Genomic DNA, 27,445 nt, shown 5'->3' with positions numbered 1-27,445 from the left:
ACAGCAGTCTGAAATTGTATCTCACAAGTCTGAACATGAGTAACAGCAGTCTGAGTTTGTGTAACAGCAGTCTGAACTTGTCTATCACAAGTTTGAACATGTGAAACAGCAGTCTCAGCCTGTGTAACAGCAGTCTGCACATGTGTAACAGCAGTCTGAACTTATCTATCACAAGTCTGAGCATGTGTAACAGCAATCTGAGCCTGTGTAACAGCAGTCTTAAATTGTGAAACAGCAGTCTGAACTTGTGTAAAATCAGTCTGAGCCTGTGTAACAGCAGCTTGAAGTTGTATCACATGTCTGAACATGAGTAACAGTGGTCTGAACATTTCTAACAGCCATCTGAACATGTGTAACAGCAGTCTGAGCCTGTGAAACAACAGTCTGAAATTGTGAAACAGCAGTCTGAGCCTGGGTAACAGCAGTCTGAACGTATATATCACAAGTCTGAACATGTGTAACAGCAGTCTGAGCCTGTGTAAAAGCAGTCTGAACTTGTGTAACAGCAGTGTCAGCCTATGTAACAGCAGTCTGAACTTGTATATAAATTGTCTGAACATGGGTTGCAGCAGTCTGAACATGTGTAACAGCTGTCTGAACATGTGTAACAGCAGTCTGAACTTTTGTATCAGAAGTCTGAACATGGGTAGCAGCAGTCTGAACATGTGTAAAAGCACACTGAGCCTGTGTAACAAGAGTCTGAACTTGTGTAACAGCAGCCTGAGCCTGTGTAACAGCAGTCTGAAATTTTGTATCACAAGTCAGAACATGTGTAACAGCAGTCTGAGCTTATGTAACAGCAGTCTGAAATTGTAACTCACAAGTCTGAAAATGTGTAACAGTAGTCTGAGATTGTGTAACAGCAGTCTGACCTTGTCTATCACAAGTCTGAACATGTATAACAGCCATCTGAGCCTGTATAACTGCAGTCTGAACTTGTGAAACAGCAGGCTCAAACTGTGTAACAGCTGTCTGAACTTGTGAAACAGAAGTCTCAGCCTGTGTAACAGCACTCTGAACTTGTGTAACAGCAGTCTGAGGCTGTGTAACAGCAGTGTGAGCTTGTATATCACAAGTCTGAACATGAGTAACAGCAGTCTGAACGTGTGTAACAGCAGTCTTAGCCTGTGTAATAGCAGTCTGAGCCTGTGTAACAGCGTTCTGAGTTTGTGTAACAACAGCCTGAACGTGTGTAACAGCAGTCTGAACATGTGTATCAGCAGTCGAAATTCTGAAACAGCTGTCTGAGCCTGTGTAACAGCACTCTGAACTTGTGTAAAAGCAGTCTGAGGCTGTGTAACAGCGTTCTGGGTTGGTGTAACAGCAGCCTGAACTTGCATATCACAAGTCTGAACATGTGTAACCGCAGTCTGAACATGTGTAACCGCAGTCTGAACATGTGTAACAGCAGTCTGAATATGTGTAGCAGCAATCTGAACCTGTGTAACAGCAGGCTGAACTTGTGAAACAGCAGTCTGACACTGTGTAGCAGTATTCTGAACTTGTGTAACAGCAGTCTGAGCCAGTGTAACAGCAGTCTGAGCCTGTGTAACAGCAGTCTGAACTTGTGAAACAGCAGTCTGAGCCTGTGTAACAGCAGTCTGAACTTGAGAAACAGCAGTCTCAGCCTGTGTAATAGCAGTCTGAACTTGTGTAACAGCAGTCTGAACTTGTGAAACAGCAGTCTCAGCCTGTGTAACAGAAGTCTGAACATGTGTATCAGCAGTCTGAGCCTGTGTAAAAGAAGTCCAAATTCTGAAACAGCAGTCTGAGCCTGTGCAACAGCACCCTGAACTTGTGTAACAGCAGTCTGAGGCTCTGTAACAGCAGTCTGAGATTCTATAACACAAGTCTGAACATGTGTAACAGCAGTCTGAACATGTCTAACAGCAGTCTGAACCTGTGTAACAGCAGGCTGAACTTGTGAAACAGCAGTCTGACCCTGTGTAGCAGTATTCTGAACTTGTGTAACAGCATTCTGGGCTTGTGTAACAGCAGCCTGAAAATGCATATCGCAAGTCTAGACGTGTGTAACAGCAGTCTGAACATGTGTAGCAGCACTCAGAACTTGTGTAACAGCAGTATGAGCCAATGTAACAGCAGTCTGAACCTGTGTAACAACAGTCTGAACTTGTGAAACAGCAGTCTCTGCCTGTGTAACAGCAGTCTGAACATGTGTAACAGCAGTCTGAACTTGGGAAGCAGCAGTCTCAGCCTGTGTAACAGCAGTCTGAACTTGTATATAAATTGTCTGAACATGGGTTGCAGCAGTCTGAACATGTGTAAAAGCACACTGAGCCTGTGTAACAAGAGTCTGAACATGTGTAACAGCAGCCTGAACCTGTGTAACAGCAGTCTTAAATTGTGAAACAGCAGACACAGCCTGTGTAACATTAGTCTGACCTTGTGTAACAGCAATTTGAGCTTGTGTAACAGCAGTCTTAACATGTGTATCAGCAGTCTGAGCTTGTGTAAAAGCAATCTAAATTCTGAAACAACAGTCTGAGCCTGTGTAACAGCACTCTGATCTTGTGTACCAGCAGTCTGAGGATCTGTAACAGCATTCTGAGATTGTACATCACAAGTCTGAACAAGCGTGACAGCAGTCTGAACATGTGTAACAGCAGTCTGAACATGTGTGACAGCAGCCTGACTCTGTGTAACAGCATTCTGAGTTTGTGTAACAGCAGTCTGAACTTGCATATCACAAGTCTGTACATGTGTAACAGCAGTCCTAACATGTGTAACAGCAGGCTGAGCCTGTGTAACAGCAGTCTGAATTGTTTAACAGCTGTCTGAACTTGTGCAAAATCAGTCTGAGCCTGTGTAACAGCAGCTTGAAGTTGTATATCACATGTCTGGACATGTGTAACAGCAGTCTGAGCCTGTGAAACAACAGTCTGAAATTGTGAAACAGCAGACTGAGCCTGGGTAACAGCAGTCTGAACGTATATATCACAAGTCTGAACATGTGTAACAGCAGTCTGAGCCTGTGTAAAAGCAGTCTGAACTTGTGTAACAGCAGTGTCAGCCTATGTAACAGCAGTCTGAACTTGTATATAAATTGTCTGAACATGGGTTGCAGCAGTCTGAACATGTGTAACAACTGTCTGAACATGTGTAACAGCAGTCTGAACTTTTGTATCAGAAGTCTGAACATGGGTAGCAGCAGTCTGAACATGTGTAACAGCACACTGAGCCTGTGTAACAAGAGTCTGAACTTGTGTAACAGCAGCCTGAGCCTGTGTAACAGCAGTCTTAAATTGTGAAACAGCAGACACAGCCTGTGTAACATCAGTCTGAACTTGTGTAACAGCAATTTGAGCTTGTGTAACAGCAGTCTTAACATGTGTATCAGCAGTCTGAGCTTGTGTAAAAGCAATCTAAATTCTGAAACAACAGTCTGAGCCTGTGTAACAGCACTCTGATCTTGTGTACCAGCAGTCTGAGGATCTGTAACAGCATTCTGAGATTGTACATCACAAGTCTGAACAAGCTTGACAGCAGTCTGAACATGTGTAACAGCAGTCTGAACATGTGTGACAGCAGCCTGACTCTGTGTAACAGCATTCTGAGTTTGTGTAACAGCAGTCTGAACTTGCATATCACAAGTCTGTACATGTGTAACAGCAGTCCTAACATGTGTAACAGCAGGCTGAGCCTGTGTAACAGCAGTCTGAATTGTTTAACAGCTGTCTGAACTTGTGTAAAATCAGTCTGAGCCTGTGTAACAGCAGCTTGAAGTTGTATATCACATGTCTGAACATGTGTAACAGCAGTCTGAGCCTGTGAAACAACAGTCTGAAATTGTGAAACAGCAGTCTGAGCCTGGGTAACAGCAGTCTGAACGTATATATCACAAGTCTGAACATGTGTAACAGCAGTCTGAGCCTGTGTAAAAGCAGTCTGAACTTGTGTAACAGCAGTGTCAGCCTATGTAACAGCAGTCTGAACTTGTATATAAATTGTCTGAACATGGGTTGCAGCAGTCTGAACATGTGTAACAACTGTCTGAACATGTGTAACAGCAGTCTGAACTTTTGTATCAGAAGTCTGAACATGGGTAGCAGCAGTCTGAACATGTGTAAAAGCACACTGAGCCTGTGTAACAAGAGTCTGAACTTGTGTAACAGCAGCCTGAGCCTGTGTAACAGCAGTCTGAAATTTTGTATCACAAGTCAGAACATGTGTAACAGCAGTCTGAGCTTATGTAACAGCAGTCTGAAATTGTAACTCACAAGTCTGAAAATGTGTAACAGTAGTCTGAGATTGTGTAACAGCAGTCTGACCTTGTCTATCACAAGTCTGAACATGTATAACAGCCATCTGAGCCTGTATAACTGCAGTCTGAACTTGTGAAACAGCAGGCTCAAACTGTGTAACAGCTGTCTGAACTTGTGAAACAGAAGTCTCAGCCTGTGTAACAGCACTCTGAACTTGTGTAACAGCAGTCTGAGGCTGTGTAACAGCAGTGTGAGCTTGTATATCACAAGTCTGAACATGAGTAACAGCAGTCTGAACGTGTGTAACAGCAGTCTTAGCCTGTGTAATAGCAGTCTGAGCCTGTGTAACAGCGTTCTGAGTTTGTGTAACAACAGCCTGAACGTGTGTAACAGCAGTCTGAACATGTGTATCAGCAGTCGAAATTCTGAAACAGCTGTCTGAGCCTGTGTAACAGCACTCTGAACTTGTGTAAAAGCAGTCTGAGGCTGTGTAACAGCGTTCTGGGTTGGTGTAACAGCAGCCTGAACTTGCATATCACAAGTCTGAACATGTGTAACCGCAGTCTGAACATGTGTAACAGCAGTCTGAATATGTGTAACAGCAGTCTGAACCTGTGTAACAGCAGGCTGAACTTGTGAAACAACAGTCTGACCCTGTGTAGCAGTATTCTGAACTTGTGTAACAGCAGTCTGAGCCAGTGTAACAGCAGTCTGAACTTGTGAAACAGCAGTCTGAGCCTGTGTAACAGCAGTCTGAACTTGAGAAACAGCAGTCTCCGCCTGTGTAACAGCAGTCTGAACTTGTGTAACAGCAGTCTGAACTTATGAAACAGCAGTCTCAGCCTGTGTAACAGAAGTCCAAATTCTGAAACAGCAGACTGAGCCTGTGTAACAGCACCCTGAACTTGTGTAACAGCAGTCTGAGGCTCTGTAACAGCAGTCTGAGATTCTATAACACAAGTCTGAACATGTGTAACAGCAGTCTGAACATGTCTAACAGCAGTCTGAGCCTGTGTAACAGCATTCTGGGCTTGTGTAACAGCAGCCTGAACATGCATATCGCAAGTCTGAACGTGTGTAACAGCAGTCTGAACATGTGTAGCAGCACTCAGAACTTGTGTAACAGCAGTATGAGCCAATGTAACAGCAGTCTGAACCTGTGTAACAACAGTCTGAACTTGTGAAACAGCAGTCTCTGCCTGTGTAACAGCAGTCTGAACATGTGTAACAGCAGTCTGAACTTGGGAAGCAGCAGTCTCAGCCTGTGTAACAGCAGTCTGAATCTGTGTAACAGCAGTCTGAACTTGTGAAACAGCAGTCTCTACCTGTGTAACAGCAGTCTGAACATGTGTATCAGCAGTCTGAGCCTGTGTAACAGCACTCTGAACTTGTGTAACAGCAGTGTGAGGCTGTGTAACAGCAGTCTGAGCTTGTATATCACAAGTCTGATCATGGGTGACAGCATTCTCAACATGTGTAACAGCAGCCTGAGCATGTGTAACAGCAGTCTGAGCCTGTGTAACAGCAGCCTGAGCCTGAGTAACAGCTGTCAGAACTTGTGTAATAGCAGTCTGAGCCTGTGAAACAGCAGTCTGAACTTTTCTATCTCACAGGTCTGAACATGTGTAACAGCAGTCTGAGTTTGTGTAACCGCAGTCTGAACTTGTCTATCACAAGTCTTAACATGTGTAAGAGCAGTCTGAGCCTGTGTAACAGCAGTCTGAAATTGCATCTCACAAGTCTGAACATGTGTAACAGCAGTCTGAGTTTGTGTACCAGCAGTCTGAACTTGTCTATGACAAGTCTGAACATTTGTAACAGCCATCTGAACCTGTGTAACTGCAGTCTGAACTTGTGAAACAGCAGTCTCAGCCTGTGTAACAGCAGTCTGAACATGTGTATCAGCAGTCTGAGCCTGTGTAACAGCAGTCCAAATTCTGAAACAGCAGTCTGAGCCTCTGTAACAGTACTCTGAACTTGTGTAAAAGCAGTCTGAGGCTGTGTAACAGCAGTGTGAGCTTATATATCACAAGTCTGTACATGAGTAACAGCAGTCTGAACATGTGTAACAGCAGTCTGAACATGTGTGACCACAGTCTGAGCCTGTGTAATTGCAGTCTGAGCCTGTGTTACAGCATTCTGAGTTGGTGTAACAGCAGCCTGAACTTGCATATCACAAGTCTGAACATGTGTAACCGCAGACTGAACATTGTTAACAGCAGTCTGAATATGTGTAACAGCAGGCTGAACTTGTGAAACAGCAGTCTGACCCTGCGTAGCAGTATTCTGAAGTTGTGTAACTGCAGTCTGAGCTTGTGTAACAGCAGTCTGAACCTGTGCAACAGCAGTCTGAACTTGTGAAACAGCAGTCTGAGCCTGTGTAACAGCTGTCTGAACACATGTAACAGCAGTCTGCGCTTGTGTAATAGCAGTGCGAACATGTGTAACAGCAGTCTGTGCCTGTGTAGCAGCAGACTGAATGTATATATCACAAGTCTGAACATGTCTAACAGCAGTCTGAACCTGTGTAAAAGCAGTCTGAAGTTGTGAAACAGCAGTCTGAGGCTGTATAACGGCATACTGAAATTGTCTAACAACATTATGACCCTATGTAACCGTAGTCTGAACTTGTATATGACATGTCTGAACATGAGTAGCAGCAGTCTGAACATGAGTAGCAGCAGTCTGAACATGAGTAACAGCAGGCTGAACATGTGTAACAGCAGTCTGAGCCTGTGTAGCAAGAGTCTGAACTTTTTTATCACAAGTCTGAACATGTGTAACAGCAGTCTGACCATGTGTAACATCAGTTTGAACTTGTCTATCACAAGTCTGAACATGTGTTACAGCAGTCTGAGCCTGTGTAACTGCAGTCTGAACTTGTGAAATAGCAGTCTCAGCCTGCGTAACAGCAGCCTGAATCTGTGTACCAGCAGTCTGAACCTGTGTAACAGCTGTCTGAAATTCTATCTCACAAGTCCAAACATGTGTAACAGCCATCTGAGTGTGTGTAAAAGCAGTCTGAACTTGTCTATCACATGTCTGAACATGCGTAACAGCAGTCTGAGCCTGTGCAACAGCAATCTGAACTTGTGTAACAGCAGTCTAAGCCTGTGTAACAGCAGCCTGAAATTGTATCTCACAAGTCTGAACATGTGTAACAGCAGTCTGAGTTTGTGTAACAGCAGTCAGAAATTGTCTATCACAAGTCTGATCATGTGTTACAGCCATCTGAGCCTGTATAACTGCAGTCTGAACTTGTGAAACAGCAGTCTCAGCCTGTGTAACAGCAGTCTGAAATTGTGAAACAGCAGTCTCAGCCTGTGTAACTGAACATGTGTATCAGCAGTCTGAGCCTGTGTAAAAGAAGTCCAAATTCTGAAACAGCAGTCTGAGCCTGTGTAACAGCACCCTGAACTTGTGTAACAGCAGTCTGAGGCTCTGTAACAGCAGTCTAAGATTCTAAAACACAAGTCTGAACATGTGAAACAGCAGTCTGAACATGTCTAACAGCAGTCTGAGCCTGTGTAACAGCATTCTGGGCTTGTGTAACAGCAGCCTGAACATGTGTAGCAGCATTCAGAACTTGTGTAACAGCAGTATGAGCCAATGTAACAGCAGTCTGAACCTGTGTAACAGCAGTCTGAACATGTGTAACAGCAGTCTGAACTTGGGAAGCAGCAGTCTCAGCCTGTGTAACAGCAGTCTGAACATGTGTAACAGCATTCTGTGCCTGAGTAACAGCAGTCTGAACATGTGTATCAGCAGTCTGAGCCTGTGTAACAGCACTCTGAACTTGTGTAACAGCAGTGTGAGGCTGTGTAACAGCAGTCTGAGCTTGTAAATCACAAGTCTGATCATGGGTGACAGCATTCTCAACATGTGTAACAGCAGCCTGAGTGCATGTAACAGCAGTCTGAGCCTGTGTAACAGCAGCCTGAGCCTGTGTAACAGCTGTCTGAACTTGTGTAACGGCAGTGTGAGGCTGTGTAACAGCAGTGTGAGCATGTATATCACATGTCTGAACATGAGTAACAGCAGTCTGAACATGTGTAACAGCAGTCAGAACATGTGTAACGGCAGTCTGAGCCTGTGTAACAGCATTCTGACTTTGTGTAACAGCATCCTGAACTTGCATATCGCATGTCTGAATGTGTGTAACAGCAGTCTGAACATGTGTAACAGCAGTCTGAGCCTGTGTAACAGTAGTCTGAACTTGTTAAACAGCACCCTGACCCACTGTAGCAGCAGCCTGAACTTGTGTAATAGCAGTCTGAGCCAGTGTAACAGCAGTCTGAACCAGTGTAATGGCAGTCTGAACTTGGGAAATAGCAGTCTGAGCCTGTGCAACAGAAGACTGAACTTGTGAAACAGCAGTCTGAGCCTGTGTAACAGCAGTCTGAACTTGTGTAACAGCAGTCTGAATTTGTGAAACAGCCATCTCAGCCTGTGTAAGAGCAGTCTGAACATGTGTAACAGCAGTCTGTGTTTGTGTAACAGCAGTCTGAACATGTGTATCAGCAGTCTGAGCCTGTGTTACAGCAGTCTAAATTCTGAAACATCAGTCTGAGCCTGTGTAACAGCACTCTGAACTTGTGTAACAGCAGTGTGAGGCTGTGTAACAGCAGTCTGAGCTTGTATATCACAAGTCTGAACATGGGTGACAGCAGTGTCAACATGTGTAACAGCAGTCTGAACATGTGTAATAGTAGTCTGACCCTGTGTAACAGCATTCTGAGTTTGTGTAACAGCTTTCTGTACTTGCATATCACAAGTCTGAACATGTGTAACAGCAGTCTGACCCTGTGAAACAGCAGTCTTAGCCTGTGGAACAGCTGCTTGAGCCTGTGTAACAGCAGTCTGAGCCTGTGTAACAGCAGTCTGAGTTTGTGTAACAGCAGCCTGAACTTGCATATCGCAAGTCTGAACTTGTATAACAGCAGTCTGGACATGTGTAACAGCAGTCTGAGCCTGTGTAACAGCAGGATGAATTTGTGAGACAGTAGTCTGACACTGCGTAGCAGCTGTCTGAACTTGTGTAACAGCAGTCTGAGCCAGTGAAACAGCAGTCTCAGCCTGTGTATCAGCAGTCTGAACTTGTGAAACAGCAGTCTGAGCCTGTGTAACAGCAGTCTGAACTTGTGAAACAGTAGTCTGAGCCTGTGTAACAGCACTCTGAACTTGTGTAACAGCACTGTGAGGCTGTGTAACAGCAGTGTGAGGCTGTGTAACAGCAGTCTGAGCTTGTAAATCACAAGTCTGAATATGGGTGACAGCAGTCTCAACTTGTATAACAGCAGTCTGAATATGTGTAACATCCGCCTGAACATGTGTAACAGCAGTCTGAACCTGTGTAACAGCATTCTGAATTTGTGAAACAGCAGTCTGAGGCTGTGTAACAGCAGTCTGAACTTGTGTATTAGCAGTCTGAGCCTGTGTAACAGCATTCTGACTTTTTGTAACAGTAGCCTGAACATGTGTAACAGCAGTCTAAATTCTGAAACAGCAGCCTGAGCCCGTGTAACAGCACTCTGAACTTGTGTAACAGGAGTCTGTGCCTGTGTAACAGCAGTCTGAACTTGCATATCACAAGTCTGAACATGAGTAACAGCAGTCTCAACATGTGTAACAGCAGTCTCAACATGTGTAACAGCAGTTTGAGCCTGTGTAACAGCATTCTGAGGTTGTATAACAGCAGCCTGAACTTGCATTTCACAAGTCTGAACATGTGTAACAGCAGTCTGAACATGTGTAACAGCAGGCTGAACATGTGTAACAGCAATCTGAGCCTGTGTAACAGCAGTCTGAACATGTGTAACACCAGGCTGAACATGTGTAACAGCAATCAGCCTGTGTAACAGCAGTCTGAACTTGTTAAACAGCAGTCTGACCCTGTGTAGCAGCAGTCTGAACTTGTGTAACAGCAGTCTGAGCCAGTGTAAGAGCAGTCTGAACTTGTGAATCAGCAGTCTGAGCCTGTGTAACAGCAGTCTGAACTTTTGTATCACAAGTCGGAACATGTGTAAACAGAACTCTGAACATGTGTAACAGCAGTCTGAGTTTGTGTAACAGCAGTCTGAACATGTGTAAAAGCAGTCTGAGCCTGTGTAACAAAGTCTGATCTTGTTTAACAGAAGCCTGAGCTTGTGTAACAGCAGGCTGAGCCTGTGTAACAACAGTCTATACCTTTGTATTACAGTCTGAACATGTGTAACAGCAGTCTGAATATGTGTAACAGCAGTCTGAAGTTGTCTATCAGAAGTCTGAACATGTGTAACAGCAGTCTGAGCCTGTGTAACAATGGTCTGAAGTTGTGTAACAGCAGTCTGAAATTGTATCTCACAAGTCTGAACATGTGTAACAGCAGTCTGAAATTGTATCTCACAAGTCTGAACATGAGTAACAGCAGTCTGAGTTTGTGTAACAGCAGTCTGAACTTGTCTATTACAAGTTTGAACATGTGAAACAGCAGTCTCAGCCTGTATAACAGCAGTCCGAACTTGTGAAAAAGCAATCTGAGCATGTGAAACAGCAGTCTGAACATGTGTAACCGCAGTCTGAACTTATCTATCACAAGTCTGAGCATGTGTAACAGCAATTTGAGCCTGTGTAACAGCAGTCTTAAATTGTGAAACAGCAGACTCAGACTGTGTAACATCAGTCTGAATTTGTGTAACAGCAGTCTCAGCTTGTGTAACAACAGTCGTAACATGTGTAACAGCAGTCTGAGGATCTGTAACAACATTCTGAGATTGTATATCACAAGTCTGAACAAGTGTGACAGCAGTCTGAACATGTGTAACAGCAGTCTGAACATGTGTGACAGCAGCCTGACCCTGTGTAACAGCGTTCTGAGTTTGTGTAACAGCAGTCTGTACTTGCATATCACAAGTCTGTACATGTGTAACAGCAGTCCTAACATGTGTAACAGCAGGCTGAGCCTGTGTAACAGCAGTCTGAATCGTGAAACAGCAGTCTGAACTTGTGTAAAAGCAATCTGAGCCTGTGTAACAGCAGCTTGAAGTTGTATATCACATGTCTGAACATGAGTAACAGTGATCTGAACACTGGTAACAGCAGTCTGAACCTGTATAACAGGAGTCTGAACTTGTTTAACAGCAGCCTGAGCTTGTGTAACAGCAGGCTAAGCCTGTGTAACTATACTCTGAACTTGTGTAATAGCAGTCTGAGCCTGTGTAACAGCAGTCTGAACTTTTGTATCACAAGTCTGAATATGTGTAACAGCAGTCTGAGCCTATGTAACAGCAGTCTGAACTTGGGAAGCAGCAGTCTCAGCCTGTGTAACAGCAGTCTGAACTTGTGTAACAGCAGTCTCAGCCTGTGTAACAGCAGTCCTAAGATGTGTAACAGCAGTCTGAGCCTATGCAACAGCAGTCTAAACTTGTGAAACAGCAGTCTCAGCCTGTGTAGCAGCAGTCTGAATTTGTGTAACAGCAGTCTGAGCCTGTGTAACAGCAGACTGAACCTGTGTAACAGCAGTCTGAACTTGTGAAACAGCAGTCTGAGCTTGTGTAACAGCAGGCTGAGCCTGTCTAACAGCAGTCTGAGCCTTTGTAACAGCAGGCTGAGCCTGTGTAACAGCAGTCAGAACTTGTGTATCACAAGACTGAACATGTGTAACAGCAGTCTGATCATGTGTAACAGCAGTCTGAACTTGTGTAACAGCTGTCTGAACATGTGTAACAGCAGTCTGAACATCTGGAACAGCAGTCTGGACATGTGTAACAGCAGTCTGAACATCTGGAACAGCAGTCTGGACATGTGTAACAGCAGTCTGAGCCTGTGTAACAGCAGCCTGAACATCTGTACAGCAGTCTGAGCCTTTGTAACAGCAGTCTTAACTTGTATATCATAAGTCTGACCATGTGTAACAGCGTCTGAACCTTTGTAACACAAGTCTGAGTTTGTGTAACTGCAGTCTGAGCTTGTCAAACAGCAGCCTGAACTTGTGTAATCGCAGTCCAAAGTTGTGGAACAGCAGTCTGAACTTGTGTAACAGCAGCCTGAATTTGTGTAGCAGCAAAATGAACTTGCCCAACAGCCATCAATGCTTGTGTAACTGCATTCTGATCATGTCTATCGCACTCTGAACGTGTGTAACAACAGCCTGAACTCAGGTATCCGCAGTCTGAACTTGTGAGACAGCAATCTGAGCTTGTGTAACAGTAGTCTGAGCTTGTGTAAGATCTGAGTGAACTCGTGTAATAGCAGTCTGAACATGTGTAGCAATAGCCTGGACATATGATCGTGTAGGCTGAACTGGTGTCAAAGTAGTCTGAAGTTGTGAACAGCGGTCTCAACTTCTGTAACATCAGTCATAGCTTGTGTAACAGTAATCTGTGCTTGTGTAACTGTAGTTTGAACATGTCTATGGCTCTCTGAACATGTGTAATAGCAGTCTTAACTCAGGGAACAGCAGTCTGAACTTGTGTAACAGAAGTCTGAACTTGGGTAACAGCAGTCTGAACATATCGAACTACTGTGTGAAATGGTGTCACTGCAGACAGAATGTGTGTAACAGCACACTGAGCTGGTGTAACTGCTGTCTGAACATGTGTAACAGCATCTGAGCTCAAGGAACTGCAGTCTTAACTAATGTAACAGCAGCCTGAGATTGTGGAACAGTAGTTGGAACTTGCTTAACAGCAGTTTGAGCTTGTGTAATAACATTATGAACTTGTTTGTCAGCAGTCTGAACTTGTGTAACTGCAGTCTGAACTTGTGAAACAACAGTCTGAACCTCTGTAACAGCAGTCTGAACTTGTGTAACAGTTGTCTGAACTTGTGAAACAGCACTCTGAGCTTCTGTAACAGCAGTGTGAACTGGTGTAACCATAGCCTGAACTTTTTTAACAATAGAGTGAACTTGTGAAACAGCAGTCTGAACTTGTGTAACAGCTGTATGAGCTTGTGTAACAGCAGTGTGTACGTGTATAACAGCTGTCTGAACAGTGTAACAGAAGTCTGATTTTGTGTAACTACAGTCTGCGCTTGTGTGACAGCAGCCTGAACTTCTGTAACAGCAGTGTGAGCTTGTGTAACAACAGCCTGAACTTTTTTAACAGTAGAGTGAACTTGTGAAACAGCAGTCTGAACTTGTGTGACAGCTGTATGAACTTGTGTAACAGCAGTGTGGACGTGTATAACAGCTGTCTGAACAGTTTAACAGCAGTGTGAGCTAGTGTAACAGCTGTGTGAGCTTGTGTAACAGCAGTGTGGACGTGTGTAACAGCTGCCTGAACATGTGTAGCAGCAGTCTGAACTTGTGAAACAGCTGTCTGAGTTTGTGCAACAGCAGTGTGGATGTGTGTAACAGATGTCTGAGCTTGTGTAACAGTAGCTGAAACTTGCTTAATAGCAGTTTGAGCTTGTATATCAGCAGTCTGAACTTGTGAGACAGCACTCTGAGCATCTGTAACAGCAGTCTGAATTTCTGTAACAATAGTCATAGCTTGTTGCCTGAGCTTGTGTAACAGTAGTGTAGACATGCGTAACAGCTGTCTGAACATGTGTAACAGCAGTCTGAGCATGTGTCACAGCAGTCTGAACTTATGTATTAGCAGTCTGCTTGGATGTGGAAGCATTGATCTTCAGACAGTTCATCGTAATTAAGTCCACACTTGTTTTCTTGGAGTTGACCCTGCTGGAAAGTCTGGGCTGCAAATTTTGTATAACACCCTGCACAAAGTTGATGTCAGGCTCCTCTAGGCAGTGAATACTGTCTTAATGCGGACCTGACGATGCACCAGGCATTTCATTGTTCATTTGAGTTGACTGCCCCATCAAGCGCCATGGATGAAATTTTCCGTGCCTGGCATGTGTTCGGTGGCATGAATGGACAACATGACGAGAAAGCCAGAAATCAGTTGATCATCTGCTCAGCCTGTTTCCTGCCATCAGATGTTTGGAGCTCATTGTAATACATTTTCATATCATTATACGGCCATCGCTCCCACCCCTCCCCCCACCCCCTCACTCACTGGATCATCCACCCATGTCAGCGGTAAAACACGCCTGTGCAGAAGTCGAGACTTACCACCAGGGCCTTGCTCACATCACGGACGTCCAAGGGGTAGAAGATGCTGGAGCCTGACAGCAATGTCACTCTGGAGGAACGTCCATGACACGCTGGGTGGATTCTCATGGATATTGCTCTGCTGCAAAGCAGCTCACGGAAGTTGGAAGGTTACCATTGCATGTCTGCTCGCAACAGATGATCGTTGAGGGGGTGGATAGGAACATCCAGCTTTGTTTGGGAGAGCAAGATGTACCAGGAGGTGGGAGGAGAAGGTCTAGAATAGACTGGGAGAGGAAGACGCATGGGGCAGTGGGGGATGAGGCTGGTAGGGTGTGAGCAAAGTTGTCGGGGGGGGTGAGGTTTGGGGAAGAAACGAAGGTGTCAAGGAGGCAGGTTTGGAGGGGGAGGTTAGGAGGGAAGGGAGTACAGGGGGAGGAGCAGGTAACGGGGCAAAGATAGCAAATGGTGTAAGTGGGGTGGAAGGTGTAAGGGAAGGAGTTCAGAGGTGGGGAAGAGTGCAGAGAGAGAACGGAGTCCGGGGGAGGAAGGGGTGCAGAGAGGGGAGGGAGTCCAGAGAAGAAGAAATGTGGAGAGAAGAGGGAGTAAGAGTAGAGGAAGAACTGAGGGTGGAAGAAGGAGTCAGGAAGGGTGAAGGACTAAGCTGGGGTGGAGTTTGGGTTGGGAGGGCGAAGGACTAAGGTGCAGGGAAATGGGTTCTGGATAGGAGGGAGTCCGGGGGGAAGGTGTTCCAGTGGAGGAAGGAGCTCCAAGGGGGGAAGGGGTTCATTCAGAGAGGGGGAAGGGGTTCAAGGGGGGAAGGAGTCTGGGGGTGGTGGGGGGGATGTCCAGGTGAACGTGGAAGGGAGGGTTCTGTTGAGTCCATGACTGTCTCCTGGGGAGCAAACTGAGGGTGGGTGTGGTATGAGGGAATGGTGAGGATGGCCGAGGGCAGAGCAATGTGGGAAGGTGAGGGTAGAAGGGACAGTGAGGGTGGTTGGTGGGGATTCGGAAACAGACATGGACCCTGGGAGTGGGAAGGAGGAGGTTGGGGAGGTGAATGGGGGTGGGATTTTCGGGAAGGAAGCGAACGTACATGTTCATCTGGACATCCCCCAAGGAAAAGGATTGTGGCTGGTAGATCACAGAGGGGGTGGAAGTTGGTGACAGTCATGGAGGAAAGGAAATGGGTGACTGGGGGAAGGGAAAGGACAGGGGAGCGAATAAAAAACTGTAGCACTACCATGCTGGCTAAATCAAAAGTGAAAAGAGAGTCATGTTGGCCAGGAACAGGTGCTGCATGGGAGTGTGCTCAGTGGGTGGCAGAGATGCAGGTCGGCTCACTTGGACAACTGAAAGCGAATCCCAGCAGGCAGTATTGAAAATGATCAGGACATTGAGATGAATGTGATACATGAAGGATCCATGTGTGTGGGAGAGTGCTTGCGCAAGGCTCCGAAAGGCCCTGCCACCTACACACTTCTCTCTCCAGAATGACTTGTGGGCCGGCTGCTCCCTCTGCGATGAAAGAGGACAAGGTTGAGGGGGTCACAGGCAAAGGGAACTCGGAGGGAGCGCAAAGCCTCTGAGATTCCTGAGTGGATCACCCAGGGATGTCCAGCTGCTGCTTCTCCTCCCTTTGGGTGCCTGAGGGTCTTGGCCTGACTCCTTGAGGGGAAGGAGCACCTGGAGGGATGTTGAGGTGCCCCCTTTCCCTCTCACGTTGCTACTGCAGGAACTCACCCATGGCTCCCGTGATGAAGTGCAGGTCTGCACGCATCTCCACGTTCTGCTGGACCAGGGTCTCCATGGTGTCCACCATCCTCCCCATGGAGACCTCCATGTGCACACATGTGGGCACCACTTCATCAGAGAGCAGACAGATGCACTTCTCTGACTCACATGCGACTCTGTTGAGGGCTTCCAACACCTCTGTGTGATGTTCCCCTACCTTCTGCTGACCCTCCACGGTGAGTTGGAAGGCCAAATCTAGAGGCTCGTTATCTGACTCATTATTACAGATGCATCTTCCCTAGCAGTCCTCCGAGTGCCGGGGAGCTCGGCTGAACCTACCTCCTCCTGCTGTGGACACATGTCCATGCAGTGAGCACTGGATTGTGAGCCCACCCGATTGGGACCCACCTGAGCTGGGTCCCACCGAGGCGTGTGTCTCTGCACTGGTGCAGAGTGTGGGTGAGCACTGTGATGGGTCTTCCAGGCTGCTTATTTCCAGCTCTTCAATGGGGGAGGTGTCCACTTGGCTGGAGGTGAGGATGTGGATGGAGCTGGGGGACAGGCTGGCTGAGGGTGTCGGTCACTTGGCAGAGCTTCCTGTGAACCAAAGTGAAGATAATTAGTGCATGGCAGCAGAGTCAAAAAGCAGGAGAGAGAGCACTCACAGTTGCATTGAGAGAGGGATGATGTAGTGCAGGATCCTCATATGGGTCGCCACAGGCACGGTCCACGTCCTCACCAGTCAGTGTGGTTGGAAACACTGACAGGTGTGTGTGGGGCTGCACTTTAAATATGGTGCCTGGCATGATGAAGCGAGCTGATGGTGTGGCGGGCGAATGACAGGGCACCTGCCATCAAAACAGCGTGTTTTTTCCTGGAATGCATTACTAATATGGTGGGTTTGGGATGATGCAGTGTGAGAAGCCGCCATTGTGGCCAGCAGGTAAAACATCGTTTTTCCCGCTCACTACTGCACTTTGTGCAAATCCCGGGACAATTCCACCCCATATCTGAATCCTCTGCAGCAGAGCTTATATGTGACCTTTTTCACTGCCAAGCTGGCCCTTTGCCCACTGCCCTGACTGCAGCTACTGATGCCCGGTGTCTTACCTTGTGCAGATCCTGCCTCTAAGCTGGGCTCTACAGTTAGCACGCTGTCTATATCCGAGTTGCTAACTGTGAGTGTGAGAGTGAATGACAGTGTTTCTTCCCCATCAGTCTCAATGTGCTATTCCAACTCTTTCCCTTCCATCACTGCTGGGCCAGTTTGGAGCTCTTGGCTATCTGGAAGGAGAAAGGTACAAAGGTAGGGCTTTGGTGAGGAGAGGGGGTAAACAAGAAGTGCAAGTTTACACCATCTGCAGCTGGTTAAGCAGAGGAAGCTGTAGGATGACTGGGAGTGGGATAAGAGAGGGAGGACTAGGTTTGAGAAGAAAGCTATTTTCAATGGTTTCAGCCCTGCTGCTGGCCACAGCATCAGTCATGGCCGCTTCAGTGATGGCGATTACCACCTCCTTCTTTGGGATGAGGATGTATAACCGTGTCCCATCAGTTAGATGCTGCTGCCTGCGGCTGTTCACCACCTTGTCCAGCAAGAGAGAGGGAAGCATGTGAACTGTGGTGTAATATAGTTAATTGATTTGGCTACCATGGTTGAATAGCTGGCAGTGCTGTGCAGTCTGTGAGCTGTGGGTGCGAGGTTTGCAACAATGCTAAGTGTGTAAGGGTGAGATGAAGTCATGAATGTTAAGCATGAATTGTGGTTGATAGAGTTTGTTGGTGGGTGAATGATAGAATTATGGTGCATTCAGTAGCTGTTCAGAAAGTTGGTAGAATATGGCATTTGAAGATGCATTTACTGACCTTGACTTTTTGTGTGAGGTCATTGAACTTCTTACAGCACTGCATCCAGGTTCTCAGAGCCTGACTCCTTGCACTGGCCATCAGAGTTATCTGCACCCAGTGCCTTCTGAGAGTTTGTCTGAAAGCCCCTTGGCCCCTCAATGATAGACCAAGTTCAGTGCAGTTCCAGTTCAGTGTTAGAAAATCTCTAGGCCCCTCCATGTCCCCTTGTGCGATAATTCAGTTTCTTTGTGCTTGCATTCCCTTTTTGCAGCCAGTTCCAGCACCTACTCCAGACAGAAGCTACTTCCCCATTAAGAGGCTAGCTGGATGTGGTGCCGGCCTCTAGCACTTTTACACCTCCTGCTCAGTTGTACAGACACCCAACAGTGCACAGAGGGCTGGCTGCAGAATACAATAATTTAAATAAGCAGGCAGCATGGAAGTTGGTATGCAGTCTGCTTCTGAAGCATATTGCAACCCCCACATCTGTTTACTGGTGTTATCAAAACCTATGTCTCACACTACAGGCACAGTGATAGTGTCCCAGAGAACAGGAACAGAGGTAGTGTCACATGTTCCAGGCACAGTGATGGTGTCCCACATTATTGATGCAGAGACAGTGTCCCACGGTACAGGCACAGAGATGGTGTCCTGCATTACAGACACAGGGTTCGTGTCTGACATTGCACACACAGGGTTGACAATCTGCATTGCTAAGGCAAATAACCTCCTGTGTTACAGGCACATATATTATCTGTACGATGGGATGTTAGCTGGGTGGGCTCAGTCTAGCCATGTGGATGTCGGTGTCCTTATCTCACTATACATAGTTGCCCTCAAGACCCTGAATGGGCTAGGAAAGTGGGAGGGGGCAGAAGGCTGAAGTTACAGTCCTCAGCCCCGCTTTCCCTTTTCCTGTGCCTGGTGATTTTGTTGGCATAGAAGATGACTATCTCCCTAATCCTCTCAGATCTCAGACATACAAGGACAGGAATCCATGAGATTGCACTTATAAAGAGATTTAAAGACACAAAATGATTGCTGATTTCCAGTTGTACACCTTTAATTGTGCAATGATCATCTGTTTCAATTACAGGAGGACATGCCAAACCAACAAACAAAGAGGATCCAGGTACATGAGGATAAGCAGCAGAACCTGCAAAGAGAAGCAGAGAGAAAACAGAATATGTCTCCATGGTTACTTTGGGTAGTTTTGATCTCCCAGCAATCATTCATCTGGTCAAATTTAATAAGATTTCTTTGGAGAAATAGGGAAGTTTGAAAAGGTGGGATTGTTCTCTCAGAGCAGGGAAGATCACAGGTAGAAGTAATTGAGGTATTCAAAATTATAGTTGTGTTTTGATGGAGGGAAAAACTCTCCACTGTCAGGAAGGTCAGTAACCAGATGACACTTCCTCCTGGTTAAAGGTGTTGGTGGGGGAACCTGTAAGATCTTAACAATCTTTCATCATTATTGTAGGGTGGCCGAGTTGTACTATTAATGGTGAAGTTGAACTGCAGACACTTCTTGGGTGGAAACATTAAATTTATTTACAATATACACAGCAGCAACTACAAGTGCGCTTTCAATTCCAACTCTATCTTTACAATGACTCCTATTGGTTACTACAGATCATGTGACCTTGCCTAACATGTATTACATTAGTATTACACAAGTGTTACAAGGTACATTTCACACTAAATAAAACCATAATTGCTACATTCCTCCCCCTTTAACTCAGCTATGCATATTATATTTACAAGTACATATTTTTCAAGACAGCATAATATTAACACTGGGTAAGGCATTTACAAGTTAAGTCTTTCAGGTGGTTTCCTGGTATGTGTGGAACATCGCAGCTCCACAACTTCAAATTCTTTGTCGGGAACCTCCTTTTCTGGAGTTGCCTGAACATCAGGTGCTTCAATGGGCACCTGCAGCTCTGCATCCTCAACTCCACAGGAACATCAGACATGTCAGTCCTGGGTTGAGTATCCTCAACAGGAAACACAGACCCGGTCATGATCACTGGTGGAACCATATCTTGGTGATTTGTCTTTCTCTTCCTTAAATGGTCCACATGTTTACGGATGCTCCAGCCTTCCACTTCCATGTGATAAGATAGAGGTCCAGTCACCACACTTATTTCACCCGGTAACCACTTTGGTCTTTCCCCGAAGTTTTTTTTACGTATACCGGCTCTCCCACTGTAAGTTTTCTTTCATGACTATGCCAATCATCTCTAGTTTTCTGGCTTCCCTGACTCCTTTCCACTTTCCTCTCTAAATCCAGCATTATTAAGCACAATCTCATACTGAGATGGCATTTCAACAATAACTCTGCAGGTGTGACACTTTTGTTGTGTGTAGGGTGGTCCTGTAATGAAAAAGAAAGTGTGCTAGCTTGGTTGTCAAGGAATCATCAGTTAGCTTTTTGATGCCCGCCTTGAACGTTTGAACCGCCCTTTGAGCCAGTCCGTTTGAGGAAGGGTGGCACGGTGCAGTTTTCACATGACTGATACTGTTGAGGCTGATAAACCACTGAAACGCAGCACTCGTAAATGTTGTACCATTATCACAAATTACTACTTCCGATAGTCCATGAATGGCAAACTCTGATGTGTTTTCTCAATTGTAGCAGTCGATGTTGGCGACTTCATCTCATATGCGTCCAACGATTTTGAATGGGCATCGACAATGAGCAGAAACATTGTTCCAAGGAAAGGTCCAACATAGTCAATGTGTAACCGCACCCAGGATCTACCTGGCCGCTCCCATGGGTGTCATGGAGTTGTCACTGACAACTTTTGCATTTGCTGACATTGCACACAGTGCTTTACTAAACTATTTCACTATCCATCCCAGGCCACCATACGTAGCTTTGTGCAATGGTCTTCATTATTGGAAATTCCTTGATGTGCGCTGTGTAGTTCAATTAAAAGTGGTTCCCTTCCCTTTGTAGGAACTATCAATCATGCTCCCCACAGTAAGACACCATCCTGGCTAGTTATTTCATGTCTGCTGTTGAAGTACAGTTTCATTTCAGCAGATATGGGCTCCTATGACCAACCATGTAGCGCTTGTTCTCGTACTTGAGATAGGACTGAGTCCCGACTTGCCCAGTCTCTGATCTGTTGAGCACATAATGGCGAGGAATCTAAAGAAATTTAACAGTAAAACAAGTTCTTGTGGAATTGGGACGCGGTCATCATTTTCTTGTAAAGGCAAACGACTAAGGGCATCAGCGTTTGCGATTGGATTGCCAGGCCTATGTACAAAAGTATATTCGTACGCTGCCAGGATTAAAGTTCATCGTTGTATTCTTGCTGAGGCTATAGGTGGTACAGCCTTGTCCTCTTTAAACAATCCTGGCAATGGCTTGTGGTCTGAAACAATTGTAAAATGGTGGCCACGTACGTACTGGTGAAATTTCTTGACACCAAAGATGACAGACAGGCCTTCTTTTTCTATCTGTGAGTATCCTGTTTCCGCTGTGTTGGGAGTTCCTGATACATAACTTCTTGGCCGTTCCGAGCTGTCGTCCATCCGATGGGAGAGAACTGCTCCCACTCCGTAGGGAGATGCATCACATGTCAGCACCAATTCTTTCGTCTGGTCATAATGCACTAATAGATTGGACAAGAGCAACAATTGTTTCACCTTTATGAAAGCTTCTTTCTGGGGCACCTCCCAAGACCAACATTGGTTCTGTTTGAGTAGAGAATGCAGGGGGACCAGCACTGTACACAAATTAGTTAAGAATCGCCCATAATAGTTGCTCATTTCTAAGAATGAGTTCTGAGGAGTTCTTTGGCACAGGTGCCTCTCTTATGGTTCTCACTTTCTTTTCGACCAGATGGACACCCTGTGAATCTACCCGGTGACCCTCGCTTGGAATGTGCACTTTTCTGTTCTTAAACGCACTCCAGCTTGAAAGAAACGTTTTAAGACTTCTTCTAAATTTGCCATATGCTCTTTCTCAGTGAATCCTGTCACCAACACATCGTCTAAATAGACTACAACCTGGGGCAGTCCCTGCAGTAAGCTTTCCATTGTTCTCTGAAAGATGGCGCAAGCTGAGGAGACACAGAAAGACAATCATGTCTATTAGTACAACCCTTTGTGGGTATTAATTGTGACAAATTCCTGGGAGGCATTATCTAGCTCTAATTCTTGATAAGCATGTCTCATGTCAACCTTTGTGTACATTGTCCCTCCTGCCAGCTTGGTATACAGGCCTTTGATTTTTGGTATGAGGTGTCTGTCTAGCCTAGCTATTTTATTAACCATCGGTTTGCAGTCTGCACAAATTCAGATGCTTTGGTCGGGTTTAAGGACGGGGAATACGGGTGCTGCCCATTCTGAGAACTGCACAGGTTGTATTAGGCCCAGTTTCTCTGTTCAGTTCAATGTCAACTTTTTCTCGCAGGGCATAAGGTACCCTTCTTGACTTCATGAAGCAAGGGGTTGCTTCCAGATCCACATAAATCTTGACCTACAGGCCCTGGATTTTCTCTAGTTCATCCTTAAAGACAGTGGTGTACTTTCTAAGTGGCTCTGGTAACCCACTTGCTCTCAACTGGAAAATTTCAACCTATTCTAACTTAATCTCCTTTAACCAATTTTGCCCCAAGATGCTTGGCCCTTCACTACTATCACCATCAAGGTGGTATTGGCTTTCATAACGGACAGTTAATCTGCTTATGCCTTTTACTTGAATGTCTTCACCCGTATAGTTTTTAGCTTGGCAGCTGTTTCTTCTAAACTTAATTGATGTTCACCATTATTTAAATATCTGAAGGTATCTTCCCCAATCACTTTGGTAGAAGCTCTCGTGTCCACTTCCATTCTAACAGGTCTGCCATTTATTTTCACTGTGACGAATATTGGCTCTGTGTTTCCAACTTTCAGATTAAACGAGTAACTGAATTTCTTGTTTCAGGCTGTTCTACATTGTAGGTTTCATTGGGCTTCTTCTTTTGTTTACAAACCTGCTTGAATCATTCCTTATCATGAAGTAATGCATGTCCATTTCTATGACAATAGTAGCATTTGATTTTTTTAAACTGCCAGTTGCTAAAAGACTGATTGTTTCCACCTCTATTAAAATTATTCTTCAATTTTGCCGCTAAGTTATTTTTCTTTATTCTGTTCCCCTTAATACCTTGAAAACTTCAATCAAACCACCTCTTAAATCTTCTAAATTCTAGGGAATACAACACCAGTTGGTGCAATCTCTTTTCGTAATTTAATCCTTGGAGACCAGATATCACTCAGTAAAATCTATATTACACTTCAAGGCCAATATATCCTTCCTACAGTGTGGTGCTATGAACTGCTCACAGTAACTTCAGGTGTAGTCAAATCAGGGCCTTATATAGCTGAAGCATGACTTCTAGCCCCTTGCATTCTAGATCTCTGGATATAATGGCCAGCATTGCATTAGCCTATTTGATTATTTTTGTACCATTCATGACATTTTAATGGCCTGTGTACCTGGACCCCCAAGTCTCTTTGGATCGCCATTGTTTTTTCTCTATCTAGGAGCTGTCCTGTTCTATCCTTTAAAAGCCCAAAATGAATGATTTCACACTTTTCTATATTGAAATCCATTAGCCAAGGTTTTACCCATTCACTTAATCTATTAATATCTCTTTGTAATTTTAATGCTTCCATCTACACTGCTTACAACACCAACCACTGTCAGTAGCATACTATTCCATCGCCTACGTTGTTAATAATATGGTGAATAGTTGAGCCCTCAGTACAAATCCCTGTAGGATACCTGGCCATTATCCCTACTCCCTGTATCCATTCACGCTGCCAATTTCCTAACCAGATCAATAATTTGCCTTCAATTCCAAGAGCTTTAAATTCAGTTAACAGTCTCTAATGAGGGACTTTATCAAATGCATTCTGGAAGTCCGTATAAATAACATTCATAGACATTCCCTTGTCCACTACTTTAGTCCCTGCCAACCTTCTGTCTAAGCTGCCTGGGTGAGTGGCAGTGCAGCAATTGCAAAGGGAACTTACAGGCTTGCATAAGCAGCAGCCCTTTTATGAGGCATGAATGTGTAGACTGCACACACTAACAAATCCACCACGCACAGTCAAGACACATTAGAGGGGCCATTGATCCCCTCTTCAAAAAATTCAATTTCAACTTCAATCGGGGTTGTCAGGCATGACTTATTCATTACAAATCGATGCTGTATCTCATGGATTAGCTGAAAATTTTCAAGGTGTTCAGTCACATTATGCTTAATTATAGACTCCAACAATTTCCCAATAGGCTAACTGGTTTAGAATTCCTTGATCGCCTTTTTCCTAAAACTGGAGTGACATGTGTAATTTTTCAATCTAAAGGAATGGTTCCTGAATGGAGGGAACATTGTAAGGTTATAGTTAAGTCAACGGCAATGTTCTCACCTACTTCCTTTAAAACACTGGGATGAGCACCATCTTGTTCTGGGGATTTGTCACGCTTCGGTGCTATTATTATCTTAATTACATTAATTATCACGAGTTCATTGATTGGATGATAGTTTCCTAGGTATGTTCTACATGCTAATCTCTTCCCCTCCTGTAAATACTGACAAAAAGTAATTATTCAACCTATCTGCTATTTCCTTATTTTCTTGACATTATCACAGTTACCAGTTTTTAAGGGATCACATGCTCTTTTTGTGTTCATTTTGATACCCTTTGCACATTTCTTTTCATATTCCCTATTATAGCTCTTAATATCTATTTGTAACCCTACATTGTTATTTGCATCTTTCCCCTTTGCCAGGACCCGTGCAATTTCTGGCATTCTTGTATGCTTATCCTTCAGCTTTATGTTGTCTCTCAGTTCTTTAGTCATCTCTGGCTGTTTTGTGTTGGTGAACAGAACTCTTGCCCCTTGGGGCACTCCAAAATGACTGTATCTTTAATATCAGTGTGTAGTTCTGCACCACAATGACTGTACTTTAATATCAAAGCGCAGTTCTACACAACGATGACTGTATTTTAATGTCAGGATGTAGTCATAGACCATGATGACAATTCCTTTAATATCAGGGCGTAGTTCTACACCATAATGATGGACTTTTAATGTCAGGCTCTAGGTCACCACAATGACTGCACTTTAATATTAGGGTGTAGCCCTTGACCATAATGACTGTATCTTTAATATTAGGGTATAGTTCACCAAGATGACTACACTTGAATATCAGGGTATAGTTCTACACCACGATAATTGTGCCTTTTAATATCAGGGTGTAATTCAAAACCACAATGACTGTACCTTTAATATCAGGGTATAGTTCTACACCATGCTGACTGTACCTTTAATATAAGTGTGTAGTCCCACACCACGATGACTGAACCTTGAATAACTGGGCATAGTTCTTTGCCATGATGACTGTATTCTTAAAATAATTGTGAAGACCTACATCACAACAACTATATCTTTAATATCAGGGTGTAGTTCAAAACTGCAATGAATGTACCTTTCATATCACTGTGTAGTTCTACACAATGATGACTGTAGCTTTAATATCATGGTTTGTTCTACACCATAACAACTGTACCTTTTAATACCGGGGTGTAGTTCTACTTGATTACATTAAAGATATTAGATGCCACTTCTCCCCCTCCGTAACTTTTTCAAATTTGCTCATGAGATGTGGATGTCACTGTCTAGGCCAGCATTCATTCCCATCCCTAATTGTCCTTGAGAAGGTGGTGGTGAGCTGCCTTCTTGAATCACTGCAGTGTTAGGGAGGCAGTTCCAGGATCTTGTCCCAGCGACAGTGAAGGAACGGCGATATATTTCCAAGTCAGGATGATGAGTGGCTTGGAGGGGAACTTCCAGGAGATGGTGTTCTTATATGTCTGTTGTCCTTGTCCTTCTAGATGGTAGTGGTTGTGGGTTTGGAAGGTGCTATCTAAGTAGGCTTAGTGAGATTCTGCAGTGCATCTTATAGATGGTACACACTGCTGCCACTGTGCGTCAGTGGTGGAAGGATGAATCTTTGTGGATGGGGTGCCAATCAAATGGGCTGCTTTGTCCTGGATGGTGTCGAGGTTACTGAGTGTTGTTGGAGCTGTATTCATCCAGGCAAGGGGAGAGTATTCCATCACACACCTGTCTTGTGCCTTGGTGGTGGACAGGCTTTGGGGAGTCAAGAGGTGAGCTACTTGCCGCAGGATTCCTAGCCTCTGACCTGTCCTTGTAGCCACAGTATCTAGTCCACTTCAGTTTCTGGTCAATGATAACCCCTAGGATGTTAATAGTGGAGGATTTAGCAATGGTAATGCCATTGACTGTCAAGAGGCAATGGTTAGATTCTCTCTTATTGGAGATGATCATTGCCTGACACTTGTGTGATATAAATGCTACTTGCCACTTGGCAGGCTGAGCATGGATATTGTCCAGGTCTTGCTGCATTTGGACATGGACTGCTTCAGTATCTGAGGAGTTGCAAATGGTGCTGAACATTGTGCAATCATCAGCGAACATCCCGCTTCTGACCATATGATGGAAGGAAGGTCATTAATGAAGCAGCTGAAGATGGTTGGTCCTAGGACACTACCCTGAGGAACTCCTGCATTGATGTTCTGGAACTGAAATGATTGACCTCCAACAACCACAACCATCTCCCTTTGTGCTAGGTATGATTCCAACCAGTGGAGTGGTTTCCCCCGATTCCCATTGATTTCAGTTTTGCTAGGGCTCCTTGATGCTACACTCGGTCAAATGCTGCCTTTATGTCAAGGGCAATCACTCTCACCTCACTTCAGGAGTTCAGCTCTTTTGACAATGTTTGAACTAAGGTTGTAATGAGGTCAGGAGCTGAGTGGCCCTGGCGGAACCCAAACTGGGCATCAGTGAGCAGGTTATTGCTAAAAAAATGCCGCTTGATAGCAGTGTTGGTGACCCCTTCCATTACTTTACTGATAATTGAGAGTAGATTGATGGGGCAGTAATTGGCTGGGTTGGATTTGTCCTGCTTGTTGTGTACAGGACATACCTGGGCAATTTTCCAGATAGCCGGGTAGATGCCAGTGTTGTAGCTGTACTGGAATAGTTTGGCTAAGGGCACAGCAAGCCCTGGAGCACAAGTCTTCAGTACTATTGCCGGAATATTGTCAGAGCCCATAGCCTTTGCAGTATCCAGTGCCTTCAGCCGTTTCTGGATATCACATGGAGTGAATCGAATTGGCTGAAGACTGACATCTGTGATGTTGGCGACCTCAGGAGGAGGCCAAGATGGATCATCCACTGAGCAATTCTGGCTGAAGATTATAGCAAATACTTCAGCCTTATCTTTTGCACTGATGTGCTGGGCTCCCCATTGAGGCTGGGAATATTTGTGGAGCCCCCTCCTCCAGTGAGTTGCTTAGTTGTGGACCACCATTCACGACTGCAGAGATTAGATTTGATCCATTGGTTGTGGGATTGCTTACCCCTGTCTATCACTTGCTGCTTATGCTGTTTGGCACGCAAGTAGTCCTGTGTTATAGCTTCACCAGGTTGACACCTCATTTCTAAGTATGCCTGATGCTGCCCCTCCTGCCCTCAACAGTGCTATCAGGTGTCATTTACTCAGCAATAACT

The 27,445-nt window shown here is 45.0% G+C and overlaps 1 protein-coding gene across 1 annotated transcript in view; it reads left to right on the top strand.

Moving 5' to 3' along the window:
* mst1 (macrophage stimulating 1) overlaps window positions 1-27,445 on the top strand; it is a 227,641-nt gene that overhangs the window by 184,690 nt on the left and 15,506 nt on the right. Inside the window, exons 12-13 of the mRNA XM_041191641.1 lie at window positions 14,768-14,777; window positions 16,299-16,306. Coding sequence (XP_041047575.1) covers window positions 14,768-14,777; window positions 16,299-16,306 — 18 coding nt within the window. The remainder of the gene's footprint in view (window positions 1-14,767; window positions 14,778-16,298; window positions 16,307-27,445) is intronic.

This window comes from Carcharodon carcharias, chromosome 7 (assembly GCF_017639515.1).
Source record: "Carcharodon carcharias isolate sCarCar2 chromosome 7, sCarCar2.pri, whole genome shotgun sequence".
Lineage (NCBI taxonomy): Eukaryota > Metazoa > Chordata > Chondrichthyes > Lamniformes > Lamnidae > Carcharodon > Carcharodon carcharias.
Note: the sequence above shows the minus strand (reverse complement) of the source record. Positions and strands in the feature narration are given on the sequence as shown.